This window comes from Dipodomys spectabilis, unplaced genomic scaffold, assembly GCF_019054845.1.
Source record: "Dipodomys spectabilis isolate Male_0828 unplaced genomic scaffold, ASM1905484v1 ptg000006l, whole genome shotgun sequence".
NCBI lineage: Eukaryota > Metazoa > Chordata > Mammalia > Rodentia > Heteromyidae > Dipodomys > Dipodomys spectabilis.
Window position 1 is genome coordinate 15,242,347 of NW_024870683.1, and position 20,864 is coordinate 15,263,210.

At 41.4% G+C, this 20,864-nt stretch overlaps 1 protein-coding gene across 2 annotated transcripts in view; it reads right to left on the reverse strand.

Annotated features, from left to right (window-relative positions):
- The window catches only part of Abca1 (ATP binding cassette subfamily A member 1), a 103,094-nt gene that overhangs the window by 54,723 nt on the left and 27,507 nt on the right, over positions 1 to 20,864 (reverse strand). For both annotated transcript variants that reach the window (XM_042698565.1, XM_042698573.1), the window contains exons 5-8: positions 13,737 to 13,858; positions 11,241 to 11,417; positions 2,672 to 2,764; positions 216 to 456 (exon numbers count right to left, since the gene is read on the reverse strand). In XM_042698565.1, the coding sequence (XP_042554499.1) occupies positions 216 to 456; positions 2,672 to 2,764; positions 11,241 to 11,417; positions 13,737 to 13,858 (633 nt within the window). The remainder of the gene's footprint in view (positions 1 to 215; positions 457 to 2,671; positions 2,765 to 11,240; positions 11,418 to 13,736; positions 13,859 to 20,864) is intronic.

A 20,864-nucleotide genomic window follows, 5' to 3' on the forward strand; every position in this document is an offset into this window, starting at 1 on the left:
TCCTTGATTATTCCAGAAAATTGGGAGAGGCTGATTCTCAATTACTTATTCATTTTGATAACCACTACTATATACTGGACATCTGCCAGGCCACAAAGAACTGGGGCAATTAGCATCTCCCGAGGAGAAGGGCCAGCAGATGTAGGGGAGATGGCAGAGGCCGAGCCCACGGCTAAGCGGGGTGGGAAGGAAGCTTGGTCTGCACAAATACTCACTTGTAGAGTTGTCATAGAAGCTGTCAGCATCTTCTTCTGTGCCATTGCCTCCAAAGAGGGCTTTGTAGTTGTTGTCCTCATACCAGTTAAGAGACTTTATCTTCAGTCCCCCGCCCTCTGGATGGCCACAGACGATACGGGACACAGCCTGGTATATCTGCGTGGAGGAGCTGCTGCTGTTCACATTGGTTAGAAACATCACCTCCTGCCGCATGTCACTCCAGCTCCTCATGCTGAACAGCTAAAGATCAGGAATTGGAGGAAAAGGAGAGGGAAGGGAAAGAGGGCAAGGGGGAGAGCAAGGGTTGAAGACAAAGGAGATAAATGAAATATTTTATTCTCTTAACCCTTCAAAAATCCATGACCCAAAACGTATTGTGTCTGACATCATCTCACAGCCTCATGATGAATCTTCCTACCCTACCTGTGGTCCTGGGACATAGCAAGTTAGACAATGAGCCGTTCATTATCAAAGTGACATGAAGGTATTGTATTGAGAGAAGCCAGGGGCTCTTGCTCATCCTAGATCAGGAGAAGCAGGGCACAAAGAGCTGCTGCCAAGGAAAAATGTGCACTGTCCACTTGGAGAACTTCCCTCCGATCAGCACAGGAACATCACCTGCTCTCAGTTCATTTTTGACTCCCGACAGAAAGCAGGACCAGTGATAAAAGAGAAAAGAGTGCAACATAGCCTGAGTTTACAGGCAGCCTCCCTTGCTAGACCTCAGCTTTGCTTTCTCCAAGGCCAAAAATGAAACAGCAAGGAACAGGGCAGGAGAGAATCTCAAGAGCAATGAAGAGTAAGCCAATGTCAGCTAAGGCCCTGGAGAAATAGATATGGACGGGCATAGCAGTCTCTCTTTCTGTCCCCGTGAAGAATAACAGTTGGCTCAGCTTCTCTGCCCAGCCAAAGGTCATCAACCTTTCTAACAAGAGTCACAAATGACAGCCTGGAAGGCGCTGCTCCTGAAAGGGGAGCCAAAAGTTAAGCCTCTTCTGTCAGAGACACACGAGTGGAGTTAAAAGAAAGAAGATGGAAGAGAAGGGAATGCAGGAAGCATGATGACAATGTTTAAGCCTAGAGTTTTCTTTATTTTACAAGTGTTCTACCTTTTCCATGATGAACATGTAACACTCTGTTCAGAAAACATAAAGTAAATTTTAGTATTTGGGGGGAAAAAGGCATAAGTGTTAAATAATGAGTTAGAGAAGCAGCTGAAAATAAGACTGAGGGCTGGATATGGTGTCTCATACCAGTAATCTCAGTTACTTTGGAGGTAAAGCTAGGAGAATCAGTTTGAAGCCAAGCTGAACAAAATACCATTTCAATGTACAAGCTATTTGTGGTGATCCATCCTTGCAATCCCAGCTACAGACAGGAGGACCAAGGTCTAAGGCTGGCCTGGGGTATAAACAAGACCCTACCTGAAAAATAACCAAAGCAAAAAAGGGCTGAGGCTGTGGCTTAAGTGGTAGAGTACTGACTTAGCAAGGTTGTGATCCTAAGTAAAAAGAAAAGAAAAGAAAGAGAGAGAGAGAGAGAGAGAGAAAGAAAGAGAGAAAGAAAGAAAAAAAGAAAGGAAGGAAGGAAGGAAGGAAGGAAGAAAGAAAGAAAGAAAGAAAGAAAAAGAAAGAAAGAAAGAAAGAAAGAAAGAAAGAAAGAAAGAAAGAAAGAAAGAAAGAAAGAAAGAAAGAAAGAAAGAAAGAAAGAGAAAAAAGAACTAGACCAGGTCTGAAAAAAATTTCCCATCAATTTTTATTTCCCAGTGTCCTATATATTACACAATGTATTATTTATGATCACTGCCCAGCTCAGCTCCTTAGATAGGAGGTCTCTACATAGTTTCTCCTTCACAAGTCTGATTTGAAATGAAGCTGGAAGTCAGAGGAAAGGTTAACTGCTACAGGCCCTCTGTTCTGATGAGGGTTATTCAAACCCATGAGTCAACATGCAGACCTAAAAGGCCTAAAAGGCAAGAAGAGACAATATACCCAAAATTGAGCTTCACAGGCTAGATTTTACTAGGGAAAAGGCTGGATTGGGGAATCCTGTTATCTCCATTCGTTTAGAGATACACATTTCAGTGAAATGTTAATGTCTTGCCAGTGAAGAGGCTACATAGAGAAACCACCAATCAGATAAACGCAGAACATGAAGGGGTGGAAGAGAATTTTCTTCACAATGTGTGATTACCTAGGGACAGAGAGAACCCTTGGGAGAAAGGTCTAGACTAGATACACGGCTATAAGCCTCAAATTAGCTCTGAGAATCAATGAGCTTCAGTTTCTTCATCTCTGAAGTGAGTACATCAAAGCAGATCATGTTTTAGATCATTTATGATTCTAACACTGATATTGCTTCTTACATGATATTCAGATTTAAAAGACTACCTTAGGAAAAAAGAAAAGCCACTGTGGAGCCAATCACTTACTACTACTAGAAAAACACAACTTACCTCTTGGGCCAGACTTCCAAGACTATCCAGTAAAGTTCTAGTAGCTTCCACCAGCTGCTGAATTGGGAAGGAAGACGTGGAGTTTAGTCCTATCTGGAATGAGAAAAGAAATACTTTTGTTTCTGAGCTCAGATATAAGGCTGGTATCACCATTGAAAATAACCAATTAAAACCATTCCCAGTCTTCAATTTAAACACACACACACACACACACACACACACACACACACACACACACACACACACACGAAACTAACCAAAAGAAAGGACATTACAATTATTCTAAATGGTGGCATGTAGGTTTCATTTTTTTCTTCAAATAAGAATTTCTAATTCTACGATGAATGGTTTCCAATGTTGTAGGAATACCTAACTAAAGCTAGTGCATACATCGTGGATAAAAACATCTCATGTGGTGTGTACATACTCATCTTCATCTCAGTGTAAGTGCATGTGTACCCTAGAACACGACAATGCTCACAGAGCCTCACTTTCCCAGGGTTCTTTGCAGGAAGGTGTGTTTGTACATTCCCTCTCTGGTCCACATACTACCATTACTTTGGATTGTGAAATTCCAAACTGAGACTGATCCACAGTGGTGCCAATCACAGGTGCCCAGAAGTGTCTCTTAAACCCCAGATCCAACACTGACCCCTGTCTCAGTTCCCAGCCACCTATTCCCTAATAAGTACAAATTGGTGAAGAATGCTTGTCACACTTAGAATGTGGTTTCTTCATCTGAATAAATTTACATATTCATAGGTAACAACTTTCCTTTCCTCCAAGTTCTTAATGTCAATGTCTTAAAATTGAGGACAAGCTTATTTTTCTCATTTTACAAGTTCCACAACTCAGCAAAACTCCATACATACAGCAGGACCGACTACATGACAGTTTTACCCCAGTGTAACTGTTGTGGGATGTAAACACAAGGACCTCACTAAATCTGCCATGAGCATCAGACTTTTACGGAAACTACATCTTCTGATAAGGTTTTGTTGTTGTACTTGTGGTCTGCGGGCTTCTTTAGCTGAATGCTTTTTTTGGTTTTGGTGTATAACAGAAGCCTTAGCTCAATCTACCCATAAATAATAAGGTAAAGTAGTCAATGTGATTCCACACTATCGGTTTAAGAATAAATAGTAAATGTTCTCTAGGAACATTGGAAACCTGCATTCAATACAAACCTCCCTGTTCAAATGAGTGTTGAATGGAATTACATATATAGGCATGAGCTGATCTTGATCTCTCTTTCTCTCTTTCTCTTTTTCTCTCTCTCCCTCTCTCTCTAACACACATACATATACACAAACACACACACACATACACACACACATACACACACACAATTCAAATTCAGAATCAAGTTTCAAGCTTGGATTATCATTTATATATTTTTACTTAAGATATGATTTTACTTTTTCTGTGCATAAACATTATAAAATACAAAAAGGAGACTGATACAGATTGAAGAATATTACACTGGAGGCATGACTCAAGTCGTAGAACACCAGCCCTAAACCAAAAAGCCAATGGAGAACTCCAGGTTCTGAGTTCAAGCCCCAGTGCTCTCTCTCTCTCTCTCTCTCTCCACCTACACCCCACACACACACACACACACACACATACACACAAATAACAATGTTACAAAGGGATATTTTCTACCTCACATCATTACTCGTGTATAAATTCTTTGCATATAAAAGTAAAAATGAAAGTTTAAAACCTACAGGAGAAATATACACTTATGAACTTAAAGTAGGAAATCAGTTCTTTAACAAAATATAAAAACATGAACTAATTAGCAAAACATGACTCTACACGTTAACAGTAAAGACTGTGCCTTCAAAATACCATAAAAAAGCTGAAGACTTTATTGAGCTGGGCTCAATAAATGTTAGCTGAATGAATTGATTTGTTTATAGATAATCACCACATAAATGAAGACAGATAAAGGATATTATGAATATATTTGAAATCATAGCCAAATAGAAACAAGAACAAGATATCCTTGAAATTAAATGCAATTGAAAACTATTTTTCACTTTACAAAAATCATATCTGCATCTAAGTTTTTCGGGGACTCTAATGCTAAATAAAGTGTGAGTATGCATACATTTGAATAGTTTTTTTCAAAACAAAGTATAATTCTTTTTTCTCCTGCAAATGCATGCTAGCTATCATTACAATATTTCAAATTTTCCTTGAATACCTCCGTACAGTAGAAGAAAATCTGTACTTATTTTTCTCCTATTCCAAAAGTCAAACTTAGGGTTAGGATTAATATTCCAAACCACCAAGAAGTAAACCATATGCCACATATAAAACCCAGAAGTAATCACTGTCATATCTGAATAATTTCCATAACAGCAAATATTTCCTTTGAAGAACACTTTGATATTTTTTTCATGAAAATTGGAAATTATGAAATTTATGCCTAAGAAAGGTATTGTGCTTTTAAAATATAACTAAGCAATTTGAACATAACTTTTAAAGTTCATGTGTTTCACACATTAAAATACTTCATTTAGAGCTATTTCTAAGCATAATTAACTACATGGATTAGCATAATTTAGAACAAAAATCAAACTTTTATTTAGAAACAGCAGCACTTTTCAAGAACAAAGTAGTATAATTAAGACAAAAATATCTGTGCAGATGGAATAAAAATGGGCAGTCGTATTAGCACAAGGCTAATTCCACCAGGCTAGCCTACAGTCTCATGCTCTCCTTTCCCAAAGGAATGAGGTGAAGGTAAAGACTGTGTTGCTGAACCAAAAAAGTAATTATGAGGGTTGTGATCACTTAACAAGAGAAAGTGGCTTTTGTAATCAAATGGGCATCAAAAAGAAAATGAGCATCCAATTAAAACAAGGCCAAACAGCATCTCATACTTTCTACAAATGTCTGAATTTGAGGCAGCAAAAAGGAAAAGGAAGTGTTCTCTCCCACCAAATCCCACATAGCTGCTTTGAGGACTACGTATAACAAGTTGATGTATCAAGTCCTACAAAGCCACCATGGAGAAGATAAACTCAATCTGTACTCTGAGTCTTCATCCATAATAGTAAAGACAGAGCTAAACAAAGGTCCTTTGAGACAAGGCCCCTTGTTTACTTCTTACCCATCAGTGGGTTTATATACAGATCAGCTGTGAGGTCACTGGTCTTCCTGGAACCTCAAGACCCTTTTACTTATGAACTAAGTTCTGCCCTGGTAGGAATATGCTGCAGGAATCAGAAGAACAGGGTCTTCTCCATTTCAGGCAGAAGATATCAGCAGCAATGGAGATGATCTAACCACATAGTGGTATTATGTACAAAACCCACCGTATTGCTTATACAGATATATAAATCTCTATGCCTGACTCTGCCCTCAAGGATCAGACATCATATTCCTATCACAGGGACAATGATGAGCCAGGACTAATGTTCTAACCTAGCTAACTCCAATGGCACTTTCTTCCTACTGCATATCACCATGTCCCTGGCTGGCAGAAGCTAATGTTATAGGATCTAGGTGAGAGATCTTCAATGAAAATGGGGTAGGAAGAAACTCCTCACAGAATCTGTGATGAATTCTTCAAATGCCCAGTCCCAGCCTTAACACTTGTTCTCAGAACCACCAGAATGAAAGTCCCATGTATTCCTCTCTGCCTATGCCATGGTTGAACTTTCAGCATCTCTCTGAAACAGTGCCTGGTATAAAGCAAATGTACGGAAAAAAAAAAAAACTTCATGAACTTTGTTGGATGAATGTCTCATGCTTTGATCATAGGTGCTCTGCTTACTACCTCTCTTTGGTTTGTATATTAAAAACCCTAATGGGAAGTGTTTAATACACATTATGATTGTTCTTAGAATATGAGCAAGCTGAAAAAGGATCAATAAAAGCTTGAGGCCCTGAGTGAACACTTCAAAGACAAAATGAAACATACTCCCCTCTTAGAAGGCAGTCGTGGCAGGTGAATGGTTCCCAAACAATGTTCATAACCTAATTTCTGGAATCTATCTTACATTATGGGGCAAAATGTAAAGTAAGAGACCTTAAAGGGATTATCCTGCATGGACAATTTAATCACATGAGCTCTGAAAGCCATAGAGCTTTCTCTGGCTGGAAAAAAAAATTAAAAAAGAGATGGCAGGAAAAGTCAGAGATTGAAATCATGAGAGGGATGTAACCCGAGTGCTGAACCATAGAAAAAGGATGAAGAGAAACAGTAGGCTCCCAGGAGCACAGACCTTCCCCTTGCTGAAGGCAGGAAGGAATCAGGGACTCTAGTCGGTAAGTGCAAGACACTGGATTTGGCTGACAGCCTATAAAAGCTTAAATACAGATGCATCTTCAGAAAAGCTTAAATACAGATTCATCTTCAGAAAAGCTTAAATACAGATGCATCTTCAGAGCCTTCCAAAGGTACACAGCTCTGCAAACACCCTGATTTCAGCCATGAGAGACTGTATGCCAAGTAAGCCCCCACTATACTACGACTTTTGGCCTTCACCATTGTGAGATGATGAACGTGTGTGGTGTTAGGCTGTTAAGGATGGGAGTAATTTGTTACAGCAGCAACAGTGAACCCAAAACAACTAGCAAGGGCCTTGACAACAGAAACAAATAAATTGCTCTGGCCAAAATTTTCCAGATTATAACTCCTCCCTACAGTCCAAAACAAAGACTGGAAGTTACTATGGGGCAGAAGAAACAGAGGGCGGGGGGAGATCCCCACGGTTTTCTATCCCCTACCTGAGAAAGATGTGTACTGCAGCAGGAAGGACCTCAGGGGTTGAAAGTGGGGAAAACTCTGCCTGCTAGGCAGCCACCTGTATACTAAATCCACCTGCTGAGCAATGAGAACATGGAATTTGATTTCAGAGGTCCTAGGCTCCTCTTAGAATTTGCTTAACAATACATATACTCTGAACACTCAGCAACATGACTCTCCCTTCTGATACAAAGGCGTTTATCCGAGAGATAGTATTTCATTTATCAACCCATCCTTGGACCCATCAGAAAGTCTTTTTGAGGATCTCAGCTGAGTCTAGTTCCTAGAACCATCCTGATACATACATAATAAGCACGCAATGAAGAGCTCAGATGACAGGTGAATACCACCACTCCTATATAAATGAGTATGTTTCTAAGTTAAAAAAAACAGAGAGTGTCTAATTACATTGTAATAATACTGGAGAACTTGAAGGATATAATAGCATCCTGACATAGAATACTCATTTCCATGTGAAATACAGATTTAAATACAGATGTAACCATGAACCAAGGGGTGAGGGTTTGGCAATACCTAGGCAAAAACTGCACTTCTTCACTGAAATGTTTTCCAGAACTACCTTGCTTGGTATGATTCTGACTTAACTTTGATCTACAAAAAGAGACTTCCATCTTACTGGTAATTGTGTGAAACTTAAGATGAATATTACTCATGTCAATTATGATCAGCTTTTCTTTGTTGAACACTTAGTACGTGGCAGAATCTTCATACTTATGTCCAATAATCACAATAAATGATAGATTAAATCATCTGCCCATAAAAGAAGAGGAAACCAGGTGCGGGTGGTTCACGCATGTATTCCTAGCTATTCAGGAGGCTGAGATCTGAGGCTCTCGGTTCAAGGCCAGCCTGGGCAGGAAAGTCTGTGTTTGAAACTCTTATCTCCAGTAAACCACCAGAAAACTAGAAGTGGCGCTGTGGCTCTAGTGGTAGAGCGCTAGCCTTGAGCTGAAGAGCTGAGGGACAGAGCCCAGGCCCAGAGTTCAGGCCCCATGACTGATGACAAAAAAAAAAAAAGAGGAAGGCCTACAGAAGCTAAAATGATTTTTCCCCACGGTCAGTGATGATTAAAAAAAAAAAAAAAGATTGAAGCAAAAGTTGAACCTATATCAGATGGCCCTAAGGCAAGATCCTTCCAATTCTGCCATTCCTTCACACTGTCAAAACACTGTTCTCTCGATCATCTGGAGGCTGGAAGGGACCCAGGAGAAAAAGCCAGAATACCCTTGGCTGAAAAATTAGGGAACACCCACACCAAAAAAAAGTTTTAAATAAAATAATAATAGTAAGAGGAAAATATGTTTCAAAAGACGTCTTTCCTGATGATCCACTTGTGGTACATAAACACACATGGACAGAATAGTTTTCCCCCATGATGCTGGTCCTGGCATCTGGTTGCTGCCCAGTTGCTGCTCTTGGCACCATTAACCATCCATGTGCAGTAACGCCACAGGTGACATCCATCTACATCACAAGCACTGAAATTTCAACTGAGAGGCAAGAGAAAAAAATGCTTCCTGTAATTCAAACAGCAATCCCAATAGTCCAATTAAAGCTGTGTTTCATTCAATAAACAACATTCCAAAAGCTTTGGAAGTCATTTCATCCCAAAGGCACCCTCCAAAAATCTCTTTGCACAGAACAATCCTAATCACTGACTACAATCTAATGCAAAACCCCCATTTTTTCTGATTTTTGGAAGAGAGGTTTTTTTCAGCAACAACAAAAGAGCCAAAGAAGAGCCAGAGATGTGCCACACATGCACACATCCAAAATGGACACAAAACAACACATCCTTAGGATTCAGCTGACCCACAGGACACCACAGCAAGACAGATGGATGCAGATGACAAGTCTGAAGGTGTATTTCCATGTGCTTTGTCATGGTGTTAATCCTCCCAAACAGGGAGACAGTTTGAAGCTGAAACCCAAGATATTCATTGTCATATGATGAGGGCTAAAGTGTCATTCTAATTTGAGTATAATTCAGACATTATGTGAATGAAGAGATTTCACTGTGTTGCATACACAATAGGTGCTTAATGAGCAAAGAGAAATGAAATAGAATAAATGGGCACCCAAATACATCAATCTGCCTCCTGAAAACATTCATCTTTTCAAGAACTGAAGGGCAAACATTTGTCTTTTACTGAAATGCAGCAGCCCAAAATAGTTCCAAGAAAGTGGTTGACCACAACCTTTGGTACAATTTGTAATAACTTTGACCTTCTATCTCTCATAATGCAAAAAGAATGCCAACAAGCTGGAAATGTCTATGCAATTGAGCTCATCTATTTTGGACTGTTACGGATACAAACGACTCCATAAAGAAATATATCTCACTTGAAATTATAATAGAGGAAACAATAACCAAATGAATCACAGATCACTGAACCAAGGACTTAGTATTTTAAAAAAAAAACACTAAAATAGAATAAAACAAAAGCAATCTTAAGCACATGTCACATGACTGGCTTAGATGCCCACCACAAAAGAACCAGAAAGTCACAATTCTGCACCCACCTCTGCCTCAAACATCTACTATAGCATTCGAGTCGAGCAGCATACAAGAACTTCTTGCTTGTCAGTCTAGACAATCATGCACCCTAAGGTGGGTTTCTTTTTTTCTTTTTTTTTTTCTTTTGGTCAGTCGTGGGGCTTGAACTCTGGGCCTGTGAGCTATCCCTCAGCTCTTCAGCTCAAGGCGAGCACTCTACCGCTTGAGCCACAGTGCCACTTCCGGTTTTTTAGTGGTTTTATTGGAGATAAGAGTCTCACGGACTTTTCTGTCCCGGCTGGCTTTGAACCATAATCCTCACATCTCAGCCTCCTGAGTAGCTAGGATTACAGGCCTGAGCCACTGGGGCCCAGCCCTGAGGTGGGTTTCTAAGACCACATTACAAAGTATAATCTAGACACAAGGTCTAGAGTGGAACTAAACATTCTTAGAATTTCCTGGGAAGAGTCAACTCCCTATAAAGAAGTCACGATGCTCAAAGTCTAAAAGAATTGCAATTTCATTTTACTGTAGTGAGAAACAGCTCTTTCTAAGCCCATTCTTCAGAGCTTTTTCCCCTGGTTTTGAAAAATGTACTAACAAATTAAAGCACTTTCTGGTGAGTAGTAAACCAGAATGTTGTATGGTAAAGGATGCTATTGGAGGAACATTTCACCAGAACTCTTGGAAAGCTCAGATGCATATCTACTCAGAATTATGATAGACAGCACGGATGAACAATATCCAGCCTCACTTGTACTCTTTGATTAAGAGTAAATGGGCATCATGCAGCCTTCTCTGCATGATAGATTCCTAGGCTAACCAAAATGCTATTTGTTTGGTTTTTACTTTGAAAGTAATTTTGTCACTGATTAAGTATTCCTGCAATCCCATCCATTTCCAGGGTTTCTCTGTGACTACCCATAAATTCTCCTTTCTGATTCAAACCCACAAAAGTAACCAAGAGTTAAAAACAAAAATTCTTTCTTCAAATAAACCCTTACTTAAATACAAAAAATTAATAAAAGAAGCAGGTCATTGCTGATTGAAACAGGTACAAGGGATGTTGAATTTGAACTCAGCCAAACCAGCATGTTCATTCTCATTCACCCATAGTGAGATGAACCAAAGTTTGAAAGAACACTTAGGGCACCACTGAGCTAAATTGTAACACCAACTTCCAGTCAGCTCTGTTTCTACAAAGACAAACTCATATTATTGGGGGGGGGGATTCACATCCCCAATCATTAGTGCTTCAAGCTTCTCCACAGAGCAAGCCTACTCACCACAATCGGCTTCAGAATGTCCCTGTTGGAACGAAGCACCTGCTCTGCCACATCCAGCTTCTCTCTGGGTTGCCCACAAAGCTCAGAAACTTCCGGCTCACTGATTTGAATGGTATCTCCTAATTTTGATCCATTGCACAGATTGGTCAAATGCAACTGGTAACCTTGCAAAAATACCTGGAGATAATTCATGCAAAGAGAGACAAGCAAAACAGGTTACAAAGATGAGAAGCTGAGTCTTGAAGGCCTTTCAGGGTGCTTCATGTGAATACAGATTTGAAAGTCTTAAAAAAAAAAAAAAAACAAGTCACCACTGTGGTAGTTCAATGTGCCAAGCCTCTTCAATGAACTTGGAAAGGAGGCAGCACAAAATCTTCCAGCACATTCCAAACCTGCATGTTGGATTTGACTTAGAATCTCCTAAATCTGTATCTCCCTTACAGAGTTTCATCCTAAGGCCAATATTCTTTCTCTATCCTGGAACAGAGCCTGGATTCTTGAAACGTCTTTTATTAGAGGAAAATTATCTTCATTATTTTGGAATTTATGATATCTTACATTGGGGTTGGACTGAATCACAAAAATAAAACAATTATTTCTGTTTATCTGCAAAAGCTATTCAGCTGATGCATAGAACTATGCTCAAGTAATGTCAGAATTTGGATTTTTTTTTTTTTGCTGAAATAAGGATACAGGATGACCAAGTGTAACAACAAGATGTACAAGACACTATGTTGAAAACAAACTTGATAACTTTGTGCTAGGAGTAGGGGGTGGGGGAAGGAGTTGGGGAGGTGGGGAGGAAAGGGATGGTAGGGGAAAAATAAAGGAGGGGCTAACAATGCTGGATAGGAAATGGACTCACTCCCTTGCTCATGTAACTGTAACCCCTCTGTACAGTAACTTTATAATAATATATATATATAAAGAATTTGAAATTTTTCATGTCACTTGCCCCCAAATAGAGTGCTAGAAATCCATGCCTCTTATCATCTCATTGATGGGCTAGTAGACAGCTGGCTTTGTAAAGAGATGGGTCTTTGTTTACAGTGCACAGTGCTAGGATGATACCAACAGTGAATACTGATTGAAGAAGTGAATAATGCAGACTCTACAGCAAACCATTACTAACTCCTCTGTTAGTGTAAAGGAGCGCAGTCTGCCCTGTTTAGAAAGCAACTAGACGTGAGTGATGGAACAAAAGCCTCTCAAACCCATGCAGCTTTCTAAGCACTACAGAGCTTTGGTCCTGCCATGGTTTCCATTAAGTTTTCACCTAATGCCAGGTATTCAAATGCACTTCAGCTTTACCCCTGGCCTTAATCCTTGCTGCCAAGCTGTCAGTCTCCCCTTAGGGTCTGTGCTTAAGAACACAGACAACCCACTCTAATTACCATACCAGGACTACCTCCATGCTTAGGATGTCCCTGATTTTCAATTGATGGGATGTGACAGATATGAACTTGGCAGGATGCAGTGGAAATTGTACTAAATGCAACTATTTTCAAAAGCCTGCTGCCTCTGGCCCACCTCCCAGCCACACAATGAGTAAATACAGGCATATTTTCCTAGTTTCATAAGGGCAAGCAGTAAGCACATTTTTCTAATTTTAAGAATTCTCAGTTGTATGAAGCAAAAACCTTATTTTCAAGCATAAACATTTCCACTAGTTCTGCTTTTTGTATGAGATGGGCTGAGAGAGAAGTTCCCCTTTCTGCTAGAGAATAAACTCAAGAAGCATCTTTGAGAAAGCAATAAACACACAATCTGCCCAGAAGCTATAGGTGAATTACGGATGCCAGAGAAAGTTCTCCATGAATCAAAGGTTAAAATTCTACACAAACACTAATATTACTTACTGATTTTTATAAACCTAACAAAGTTGTCTATTGTGTATCTCTGTATCTTTTCACAGTTTCCTGTCTTAAATTGTGTGTGTATGTGTGTGTTGGTATTGGGGCTTGAACTGAGAGCCATGGGCTCTCAATTGACTTTTTTACCCAAGGCTAGCATTCTACCACATGAGCCACACCTCCACTTCTGGCTTTTTGAGGATTAATTAGCAATAAGAGTCTCAGATTTGTCTACTTGGGTTGGCTTCAAATGGTGATCCTCAGCCCTAGGCCTCCTGAGTAGCTAGGATTACAGGTGTGAGCCAGCAGCAAGCTCCCTGCCTTATATTTTATAGACAGTATTGCTCAAGATCAATAATCATCATCCCAGCTCTTATCTCAGAACTGTGATTTGTCTTTCAATTTAATTCACCTTAACTGAAAAATGTAACGCTTTTCGGATGAAGTCATCACATATGGACAGGTAAAAAAATCAGTTTTATTTCAACCAACTGGCCCTCGATACCAGATTCTACAGTCCCCTCTCCTGCCTGAACAGGGAAGTAAACGTAGGTGAATCTGAATTCAGAATAACCACTTCCCTCACTACAAAAAACAAGAGTTTCATTCAGCCCCCACGGAGGACACTGAAGATGCAGCTTACCTTGTGCAGACTGACATTAGCCTGCAGCAATCTGTGCACAGTTGGCCTTGGGAGAGAGAGATTGTGATACAGAAATCCAGAGAAGGCTTCATTATCCACCAGGAAATCCTGAAGCTTCAAGCCTATTGAAGACATGATGTTTTGTTTTCCTTTAATAAGTAACTCCAAAAGTTGAAATTAAGAAAAAAAAAGAGCAAGCACTATGGAGCAGGTGGAGAAAAATATCACAATATTGGTTGCCTAGATTGAAAGCCATTGATGTCCACAGGCTTCTGGCTTACACACACAGAAAAAATGAGTCAGGTCACTCCATCTTATTAGGAGGAACATAGAAAGATTGCTTTCTGATACCATGTTGAGACACACTCAGCATGAGCTTCCACAATCACACTGCATGACAGTGTGGTCACACATACAGCCTTGTCAATGATCTCATCCACTCCACCTGAGTTTTGTGACACAAATCCTTTTAACATGGTTAAAAGTCAGATCAATTGAAAGCCTTTATTCCCACAAGCCAGAGGGGCAGATCACCTGCATGAGTAGCAAACGGTTCTCACACTTCACCATCTATCAAATACCAACCTGGTGGGCTGGTAAAAGCAGGGACTAGATCCTGACCCGCTGCCCCAGAATACCTGTTTGGATGAACCTGAGCTGGGGTTGTAGAATCTGTGTATCTCACACATTCCCAGGGAATGCAGCTGCTGCCAGCCTACAAGCCACACTTTAAGAAACACAGGTATAGCACCTTCTGTCTTTCAGAGAGCTTTTACAGATATGGTCTCATTTAGTTCACAACAAAGCACCTGAGATGAAGCTCTTCCACAATCTGGGAAAATAGGTTAGTATATGTTTGCTTTTTTTTTTAATCTACCCTATAAAATGATTCCACTGCTGAAGTTTTCATACAGATTTCCACTGAACAATAAGCCCTCCAGGTACATTTACAAAAAGCCAGAAAAAAAGCACTAGTCAACACACAGCATTTTAGTTATGGATGCTGTGTCTGGAGTTGGGTTCTGTGCTTGGTAGATATTTCATGCCATGCTAATGGACTTAAGTTTCTTCATCTCCAAGAGATTCCTGAGCAGATGCATAGGAATAGCCTTCAGACTTGCAAATGCTATTTCCTGGACTTAATTCATTTGACTCTTCCTGTAATCCGTCCTCTTCTCCCTGTACCCTGTCCTCCTAATAACATATATTCTTTCTTGGAATAAAGATGAAACCAGTTCCTTCAGATCATATGGCCATCAGACTAAACAGGTATCATTTGTGGAATTGTAGTCCAGAGACCCAAACACTAATTGACCTCTAGGGGGCAAACTTTACAAACCCAAATCACACACCAAAAAGAAACAGAGATGCAATCTGAAACCTCTACAGTGTGTGGCTTGCTTAGGACAGGAGTTAATCTAAAAGGGTCACTCCACACACCGCACCGGGATTAAGTAGCAGGAGGGTCTCTCTAGCAACACAAGATTCTCATCAGAGCTGCATAATCCAGGCAAGTTCTGCCTTTAAAAAGCACATTGGATAGAGTTCTAGAAAGAGTTAATGAGCAAGAAGCGTATCTCTAGAGAAATGCTTCTCTGCAGCCCCCATGCAGCCAGCTCCTGGGGATGCTTCATGACACTCAGACACGGTTCCTAGGCCTCTGAGTGCCTCTCCTTGGAATCAGTACTCCTGCTAGTTGCCAAACTTCCTGCTGCTCCTATCACTCGTGATGTTTGTTTCTAAGACAAACTCTCTAAAATACTGACTCGGTAGCCTATAAATCTACATTTTAATCAAGTAGCTCTGGTACTTCAAATTTGGGGAGTCTGGGAGCCACATTTTAAAGAATATTGTTTAACTTAGATACTGCCACCACTCTGCCTGAAAGGACACAGAATACGGGTTTCCCTTGGTGTTTCCATGATCTAGATCAGGATTTGGACTGCACAGTAAATCACAACCAAATAATAAACACTGAGAGATGGGATTAAGGCTGAGAAAATGCCAGAGGTATCCAAAGGACTCGTTGGATGACAGGACCATCCATGCACAGGAGTAAACAGAATGCCTAACCACTAAAACTATCTTCCCAGGACATAAAATGGTATACAGTACATCCCAGAATCCCTATGGTACAGGTAAACAGTAAGGAAGATAGATAAGCAGGTGGCTTGAGGCCTAGTATAAAAATGTAGACATTATCAGATAGCAATAGAAAAAGTACCACATTTAGGACCCAAAAACCCTGGGCTCTGTTTCCATCCAGAATTTAATGGATCATTTCACCTAGCAGTGCTTAGACAACTAGAGACCAGAAAAGACCTTTGTGAACACTTGAGAGAACAGAACAAACATCTGAGCTAACCCCTTCATTGACCAGTTGGGCCACACATTCCTCTTCAGCAAAGCCACAGCAGTCCCACTGAGGAACTTCAGAATAGCCCTCAACTTCCCTCCCGGGGCAGCAGAAGTGTGGGAGGCTGACCCAGGCTGTACTTTCAATGGGGCTAGGTCATCCGACAACACTCAGGAGACCAACAAATGTGCTCGGCATGTTTATAAGACTCTTCTGTTATGTCAACAGATGCTGAGGATGAAAACAGCTGGATGTGATCAAACGCCAACTGCCTATTCCCTGGATGAGACACAAGAATGAAGAGGCGGATTCAATAGTCAACAACCCTTGGCAGTGCACGTGCGTGGTGTGGTAGGCCGGCTGGGTGGAGAAGCAACAGGAAGGGCCAAAGATCCCTAGCTACAAAGATTCTGCAGTCTGGTCACATGGATAGCCACACATGTTGGCTTAAGATACTCACATGATCACTGGCAGCTGGAAAGCAACAGGGTGCTTATGTAGGTTCTCAACCCTGACTACCTGTTGGACTCACCTGGGAGCTTTACAAGAGTTCCAAAGCAGACATCAGAATTAGAAGAGGAAAAAAAAAATCCAGATGATTCTAGCCATGTTTAGAAAACAATGATACAGAAGAAGTATCAGGGCTGATGAAAAGAAAAACTAAATTCATGCTACACTGTACTGTGAATTAGCTGTGTGGTGGTGAGAAAGTCACCCTGTCAAGTTTTCATACGCATGAAGGAAGACAAGCAGTATCCACCTCTCGGAGGACTAAGGAGATTCATATGTAAAGCACAAACAATAACCAAGTGGCTTTCGATAGGTACTTAATAGATGGTAATGTTTTTGTTGATATTAAAAAGATTGTTCACTTGTATGTACATGAAGTATGCACAGTAGATACAGACCTTCCCTTTAAGGGACTTTCTGGGCTGATAAAGGAGAGAAAGAGGCACATCTTTTAGAGTAAGCAGAAGGAGAGATAAGAAAGCCAGAGAAAGAGAATGCAAAAATTTTTCAAGACAGTTTAAATGCAGTTTATCTGCAGGCATTCCTTGGGGAAGAGGGGAAAGGGGAGAGGTATTGGAGAATTGGGCTGGAGCCAAGTTCTACCAAAGAACAGAGAGCCCAAATCTCTACAAGCTGCACCAAGTGAGGACAAGGAAAGACTCATGATGGAAGTGGCCGAGATATTCCTATGCTCAGTGCTAGGTACACAGTAGGTTCTCCACCTATATCTCAGTAAATGAATGATGAATGAACAAAATGAACAAGCTGATAAATAGGGAGAGAGGAGATTGCTCAAAACCTAGAATTTGGGGAACAGGAAAAGATAAGGGAGGAGTTGGTGTGGAGTAAGGACATAGGAGCCCCTGCTGGTCTCTTCCCCATTACAGGGCTCCCTGGGGAATGGGTAGAAACATGCAGACTATATGGAAAGCCAGATGTCTGAAACAGCCCTTATTCTCTTATTTGGCCTGTGAGTCACCTGCTCTAAGAAACTTTCCCTGACCTTCCCACCCTCAAGATAGATTGGGTAGCTCTCTCCTGTGCCTCAAAAACATCCTGAGTTTCCCCTAAGAACCACACAGAGCAAGCTGGGATGTCCGTGTACACATCCTTCTCCTAGAAGAATAGAAATATCTTGAGGGCCAGGCTTTGTACATCCAAAGCTAGTAACATCAGGCACAGAGAAGGAAGGATAAAGGAACACAAACAAGTGAATAAATTAATGAAGTGATACGATCCAGGAAACTGCCAGCTAAGAAGAGGTTCATTTAACCTGGCAGTGGTTTGGGAAAAGACAGAGCAGAACAGGAACATGAAACAAACTGGGTCAAGATGGTACTGGAGTTTCTCTAAGCCCACCGAGTCACATCAGCCCAAGTTAAAAGAGGAGTGAATGGCAGCTCAGAGCACAACAGGGATATAGCAGGGGGAGGCTAAGTTAATTAATTAATGAAAGAAAGATGGCAATGGCATCCACCTCCCTGGAATGAGCATGGAGTTAAATGAGAAACACATGTTCAGGCCAAGAAAACAGCTGACACTGAGATAGGTGCTCTCTAAAGAACAGCTGATACCTTCATCATCATCTCCTTAGCTTTCCTGCTAATTCAACCCTCAAGCATGTTCAGAACAGAGAAGAACAGAGAAGTGACTTTGCCCAGGATGCTGAGATGTTGAGTCCACGATCTCACACATTTCTGTATGTGTCTATCATGTACTTGCCTGGCTTGGATAGAATTAGTGAGATTTTTTTTCCCCTCTTGATAGGGTCTATAAGATGAAGAAAAAGCTGGAGTTCACTGATCCATTTATTGCAAACTTTACTAGAAGAATAAGTAAATGTAGCATTTCACAACAGGAATGATCACATCTGATGGTAACTACAAGGACGAACACAGGTAAAAGATACAACCAATAAGAAACCACTCATTCTAGTCACAACAGGGTACACTTATTGGGAAGGGTGATCACTCATGTGTTCAATTTTGGCCAAATGAGTTGACCTGAACCTGGATCTTATCATCTGGAAAAGGTGTATCTGAGGTATTGTTATCTACCCTATTTAAAGGAGTAGGGTCTCACAGAATCAGCACTGGACATACAGCACTAGAAGGACCACTTCCTAAATGTCTGTCCATTTACCTCACCTGTCACCTGTTCTTAGTTTCTCTGGGTCTGTGTCCTCTGCTGGACAATGGGACTCATACTCTTCACAGGTTGAAACAGGTAGCAATGAAGGATTAAGAATGTCAAAATGCTGGCTCAGAGGAAAGAGCCGGAAAGGTACGCCCACTGTCACAGCACAGGGACAACTGGAGGTCAGCTTATGTGCTAAATGAAATGGATAATTCAAAGTCACTATCCAGCAAAAGGCCAAGAGAGCTCCCTTCTGTCTCACAGTCTTTTCACTACAAACCAACGTGGCTGATCTGCTGAGCTCAACCTCCTCAGCTTTGCGTGGAAGAGCAAACAGCCACCTACCAACGTCTATCAAGTCCCAGGAGCTTTGCTGCTGGTACAGAGAAACAGGGCAAAGAAAAAAGAGAAAGGAAAAACAAAACCAAAAGGACCTTGGAGTCTAAAAAGAACAAACCGAATGAGATGTGTTTGTGGCCGGACAAGGATAAAACAGAAGCCTGTTTCTTGCCATTCATCTGAGCCAGGCCTCTTGGCCCACAGTAAGGCCAGGCAGGCAGAAGGGGGGGAGGGATGAAAAGGGGGAGGGGGAAGAACCTGCCCTTGGGAAACCTTTCATAGCCACTCCATGTTCCCTTCCTTCATTCCAGCACCCCCAGGAACAGGCTCCACCTCGGGGCAGAGGATGAGGCAGAAGGGAAGTGGGAGAGGAGGAGTGGGAGGAGGTAGGGATGCAGCTCTGGAAGGCTGGGGTTACTCGCGGCCAGTGCCCTCCCAGCCCCAGCTCGAGTTTCAAGAAGTCCAACTCCGCCAGCCAGTGCTCTACTTGAAAAGGAACCACAGCAATCAGCAGCTTGAGAAGTGGGTGGAGGAGGCGAAAGGGAGAAAAAGAGAAGTAGAGAAAGAGGTTGCTGTTAAGACCCAAAGCATAGAACCACTTCTTGAATGCCCCCCCGCCCCCACCCTGCAGGAGTGGAGTGGGGGTCTCCCAGCACTCAGCCTGTGAGAGAAGCAACAGTTCAAAGAGCCTGGGTTGGGATATGAAAGGCAATGCCAGCCTGGGTTGGCCTTATAAATAAGACCTTGAAACTTTTTTTTTTCTACAAGGACTGCTAACAAACACACTTGGCAGCTTTTGGGGCATCTATTTGTGGTTTGTCTTTGTCTTCCTGATGGCATGCCTCTGCTTTCTTCAGGGAATGAAGTGGCAGAGCCCTCTCTGGGAAGACCTTGTTGTTCCCTGTTCAGAGAAGGGCACAGAACTGACCAGCTGCTCGTGCATTACTCTTAGGACAGGTGAGGGGGGATTGGGATGATAGGAGGTACACAGCATCTCAGGCCCTCCCTTCTGGCTATGGGGGCTCTGGAGAAGTTTCCTTCTCCCAGTGGAGACTTGCTGAGGAATAACAAGACAGAGCTGAAAGTCTAAAGCCTAGGATTTAAACTCTAGATAATCTCATCAAATCTCAACTCCAGAGTTTTCTGGTTCTAAGGACTTTGGGAAATCACTTGTTAGGCTCACTGAGCTTCTTCCTTTGGTAAATGGTCTACTGTTTGAGCATGAGTTGTGTAGCACTAATGACACTGAGTGTGTCAAGTACTCTGAACACCAACTCACACATAATGCAAGAGAAGATTTAAGCTGAAAATTAAATGTGTTCAAAATAGATGTTGATAAAGACATTCTAACAATGATGTAACAAGTTCCCAAGAGAAACTGGATTATTTATGGCTACGCACTCAGAATTCTTTGAGGCCGGCACTAGGGAAGTGCATGTACAAACCTTTCTCTCTGGAGCAACTGGAAGAAGTATGACTTGAGGAAATAAATTTTACACAGGCGAATATACAAACCTGTGAATGGATGCTATACACCAAACACAAGTACAATGGTTAAAGCAAAGAAGTAATGCTTTTCCTGGAGCCTGCAATCAGTCATACAGGGGGCTACATGAAGATAGACCCTTTGCCCTGCCTTCTGGGTGGAGATGGTTAGAAGACAGGGGAGTAGAGTTAAGGGCCTCCACCCTATCTACCCCTCCAAAACTCAGGTGACACTGAACTCGGGGCTAGAAAGCGACATCACATCTTCCCTCAGATTCAACTACAAATGAAATAATGTGCCT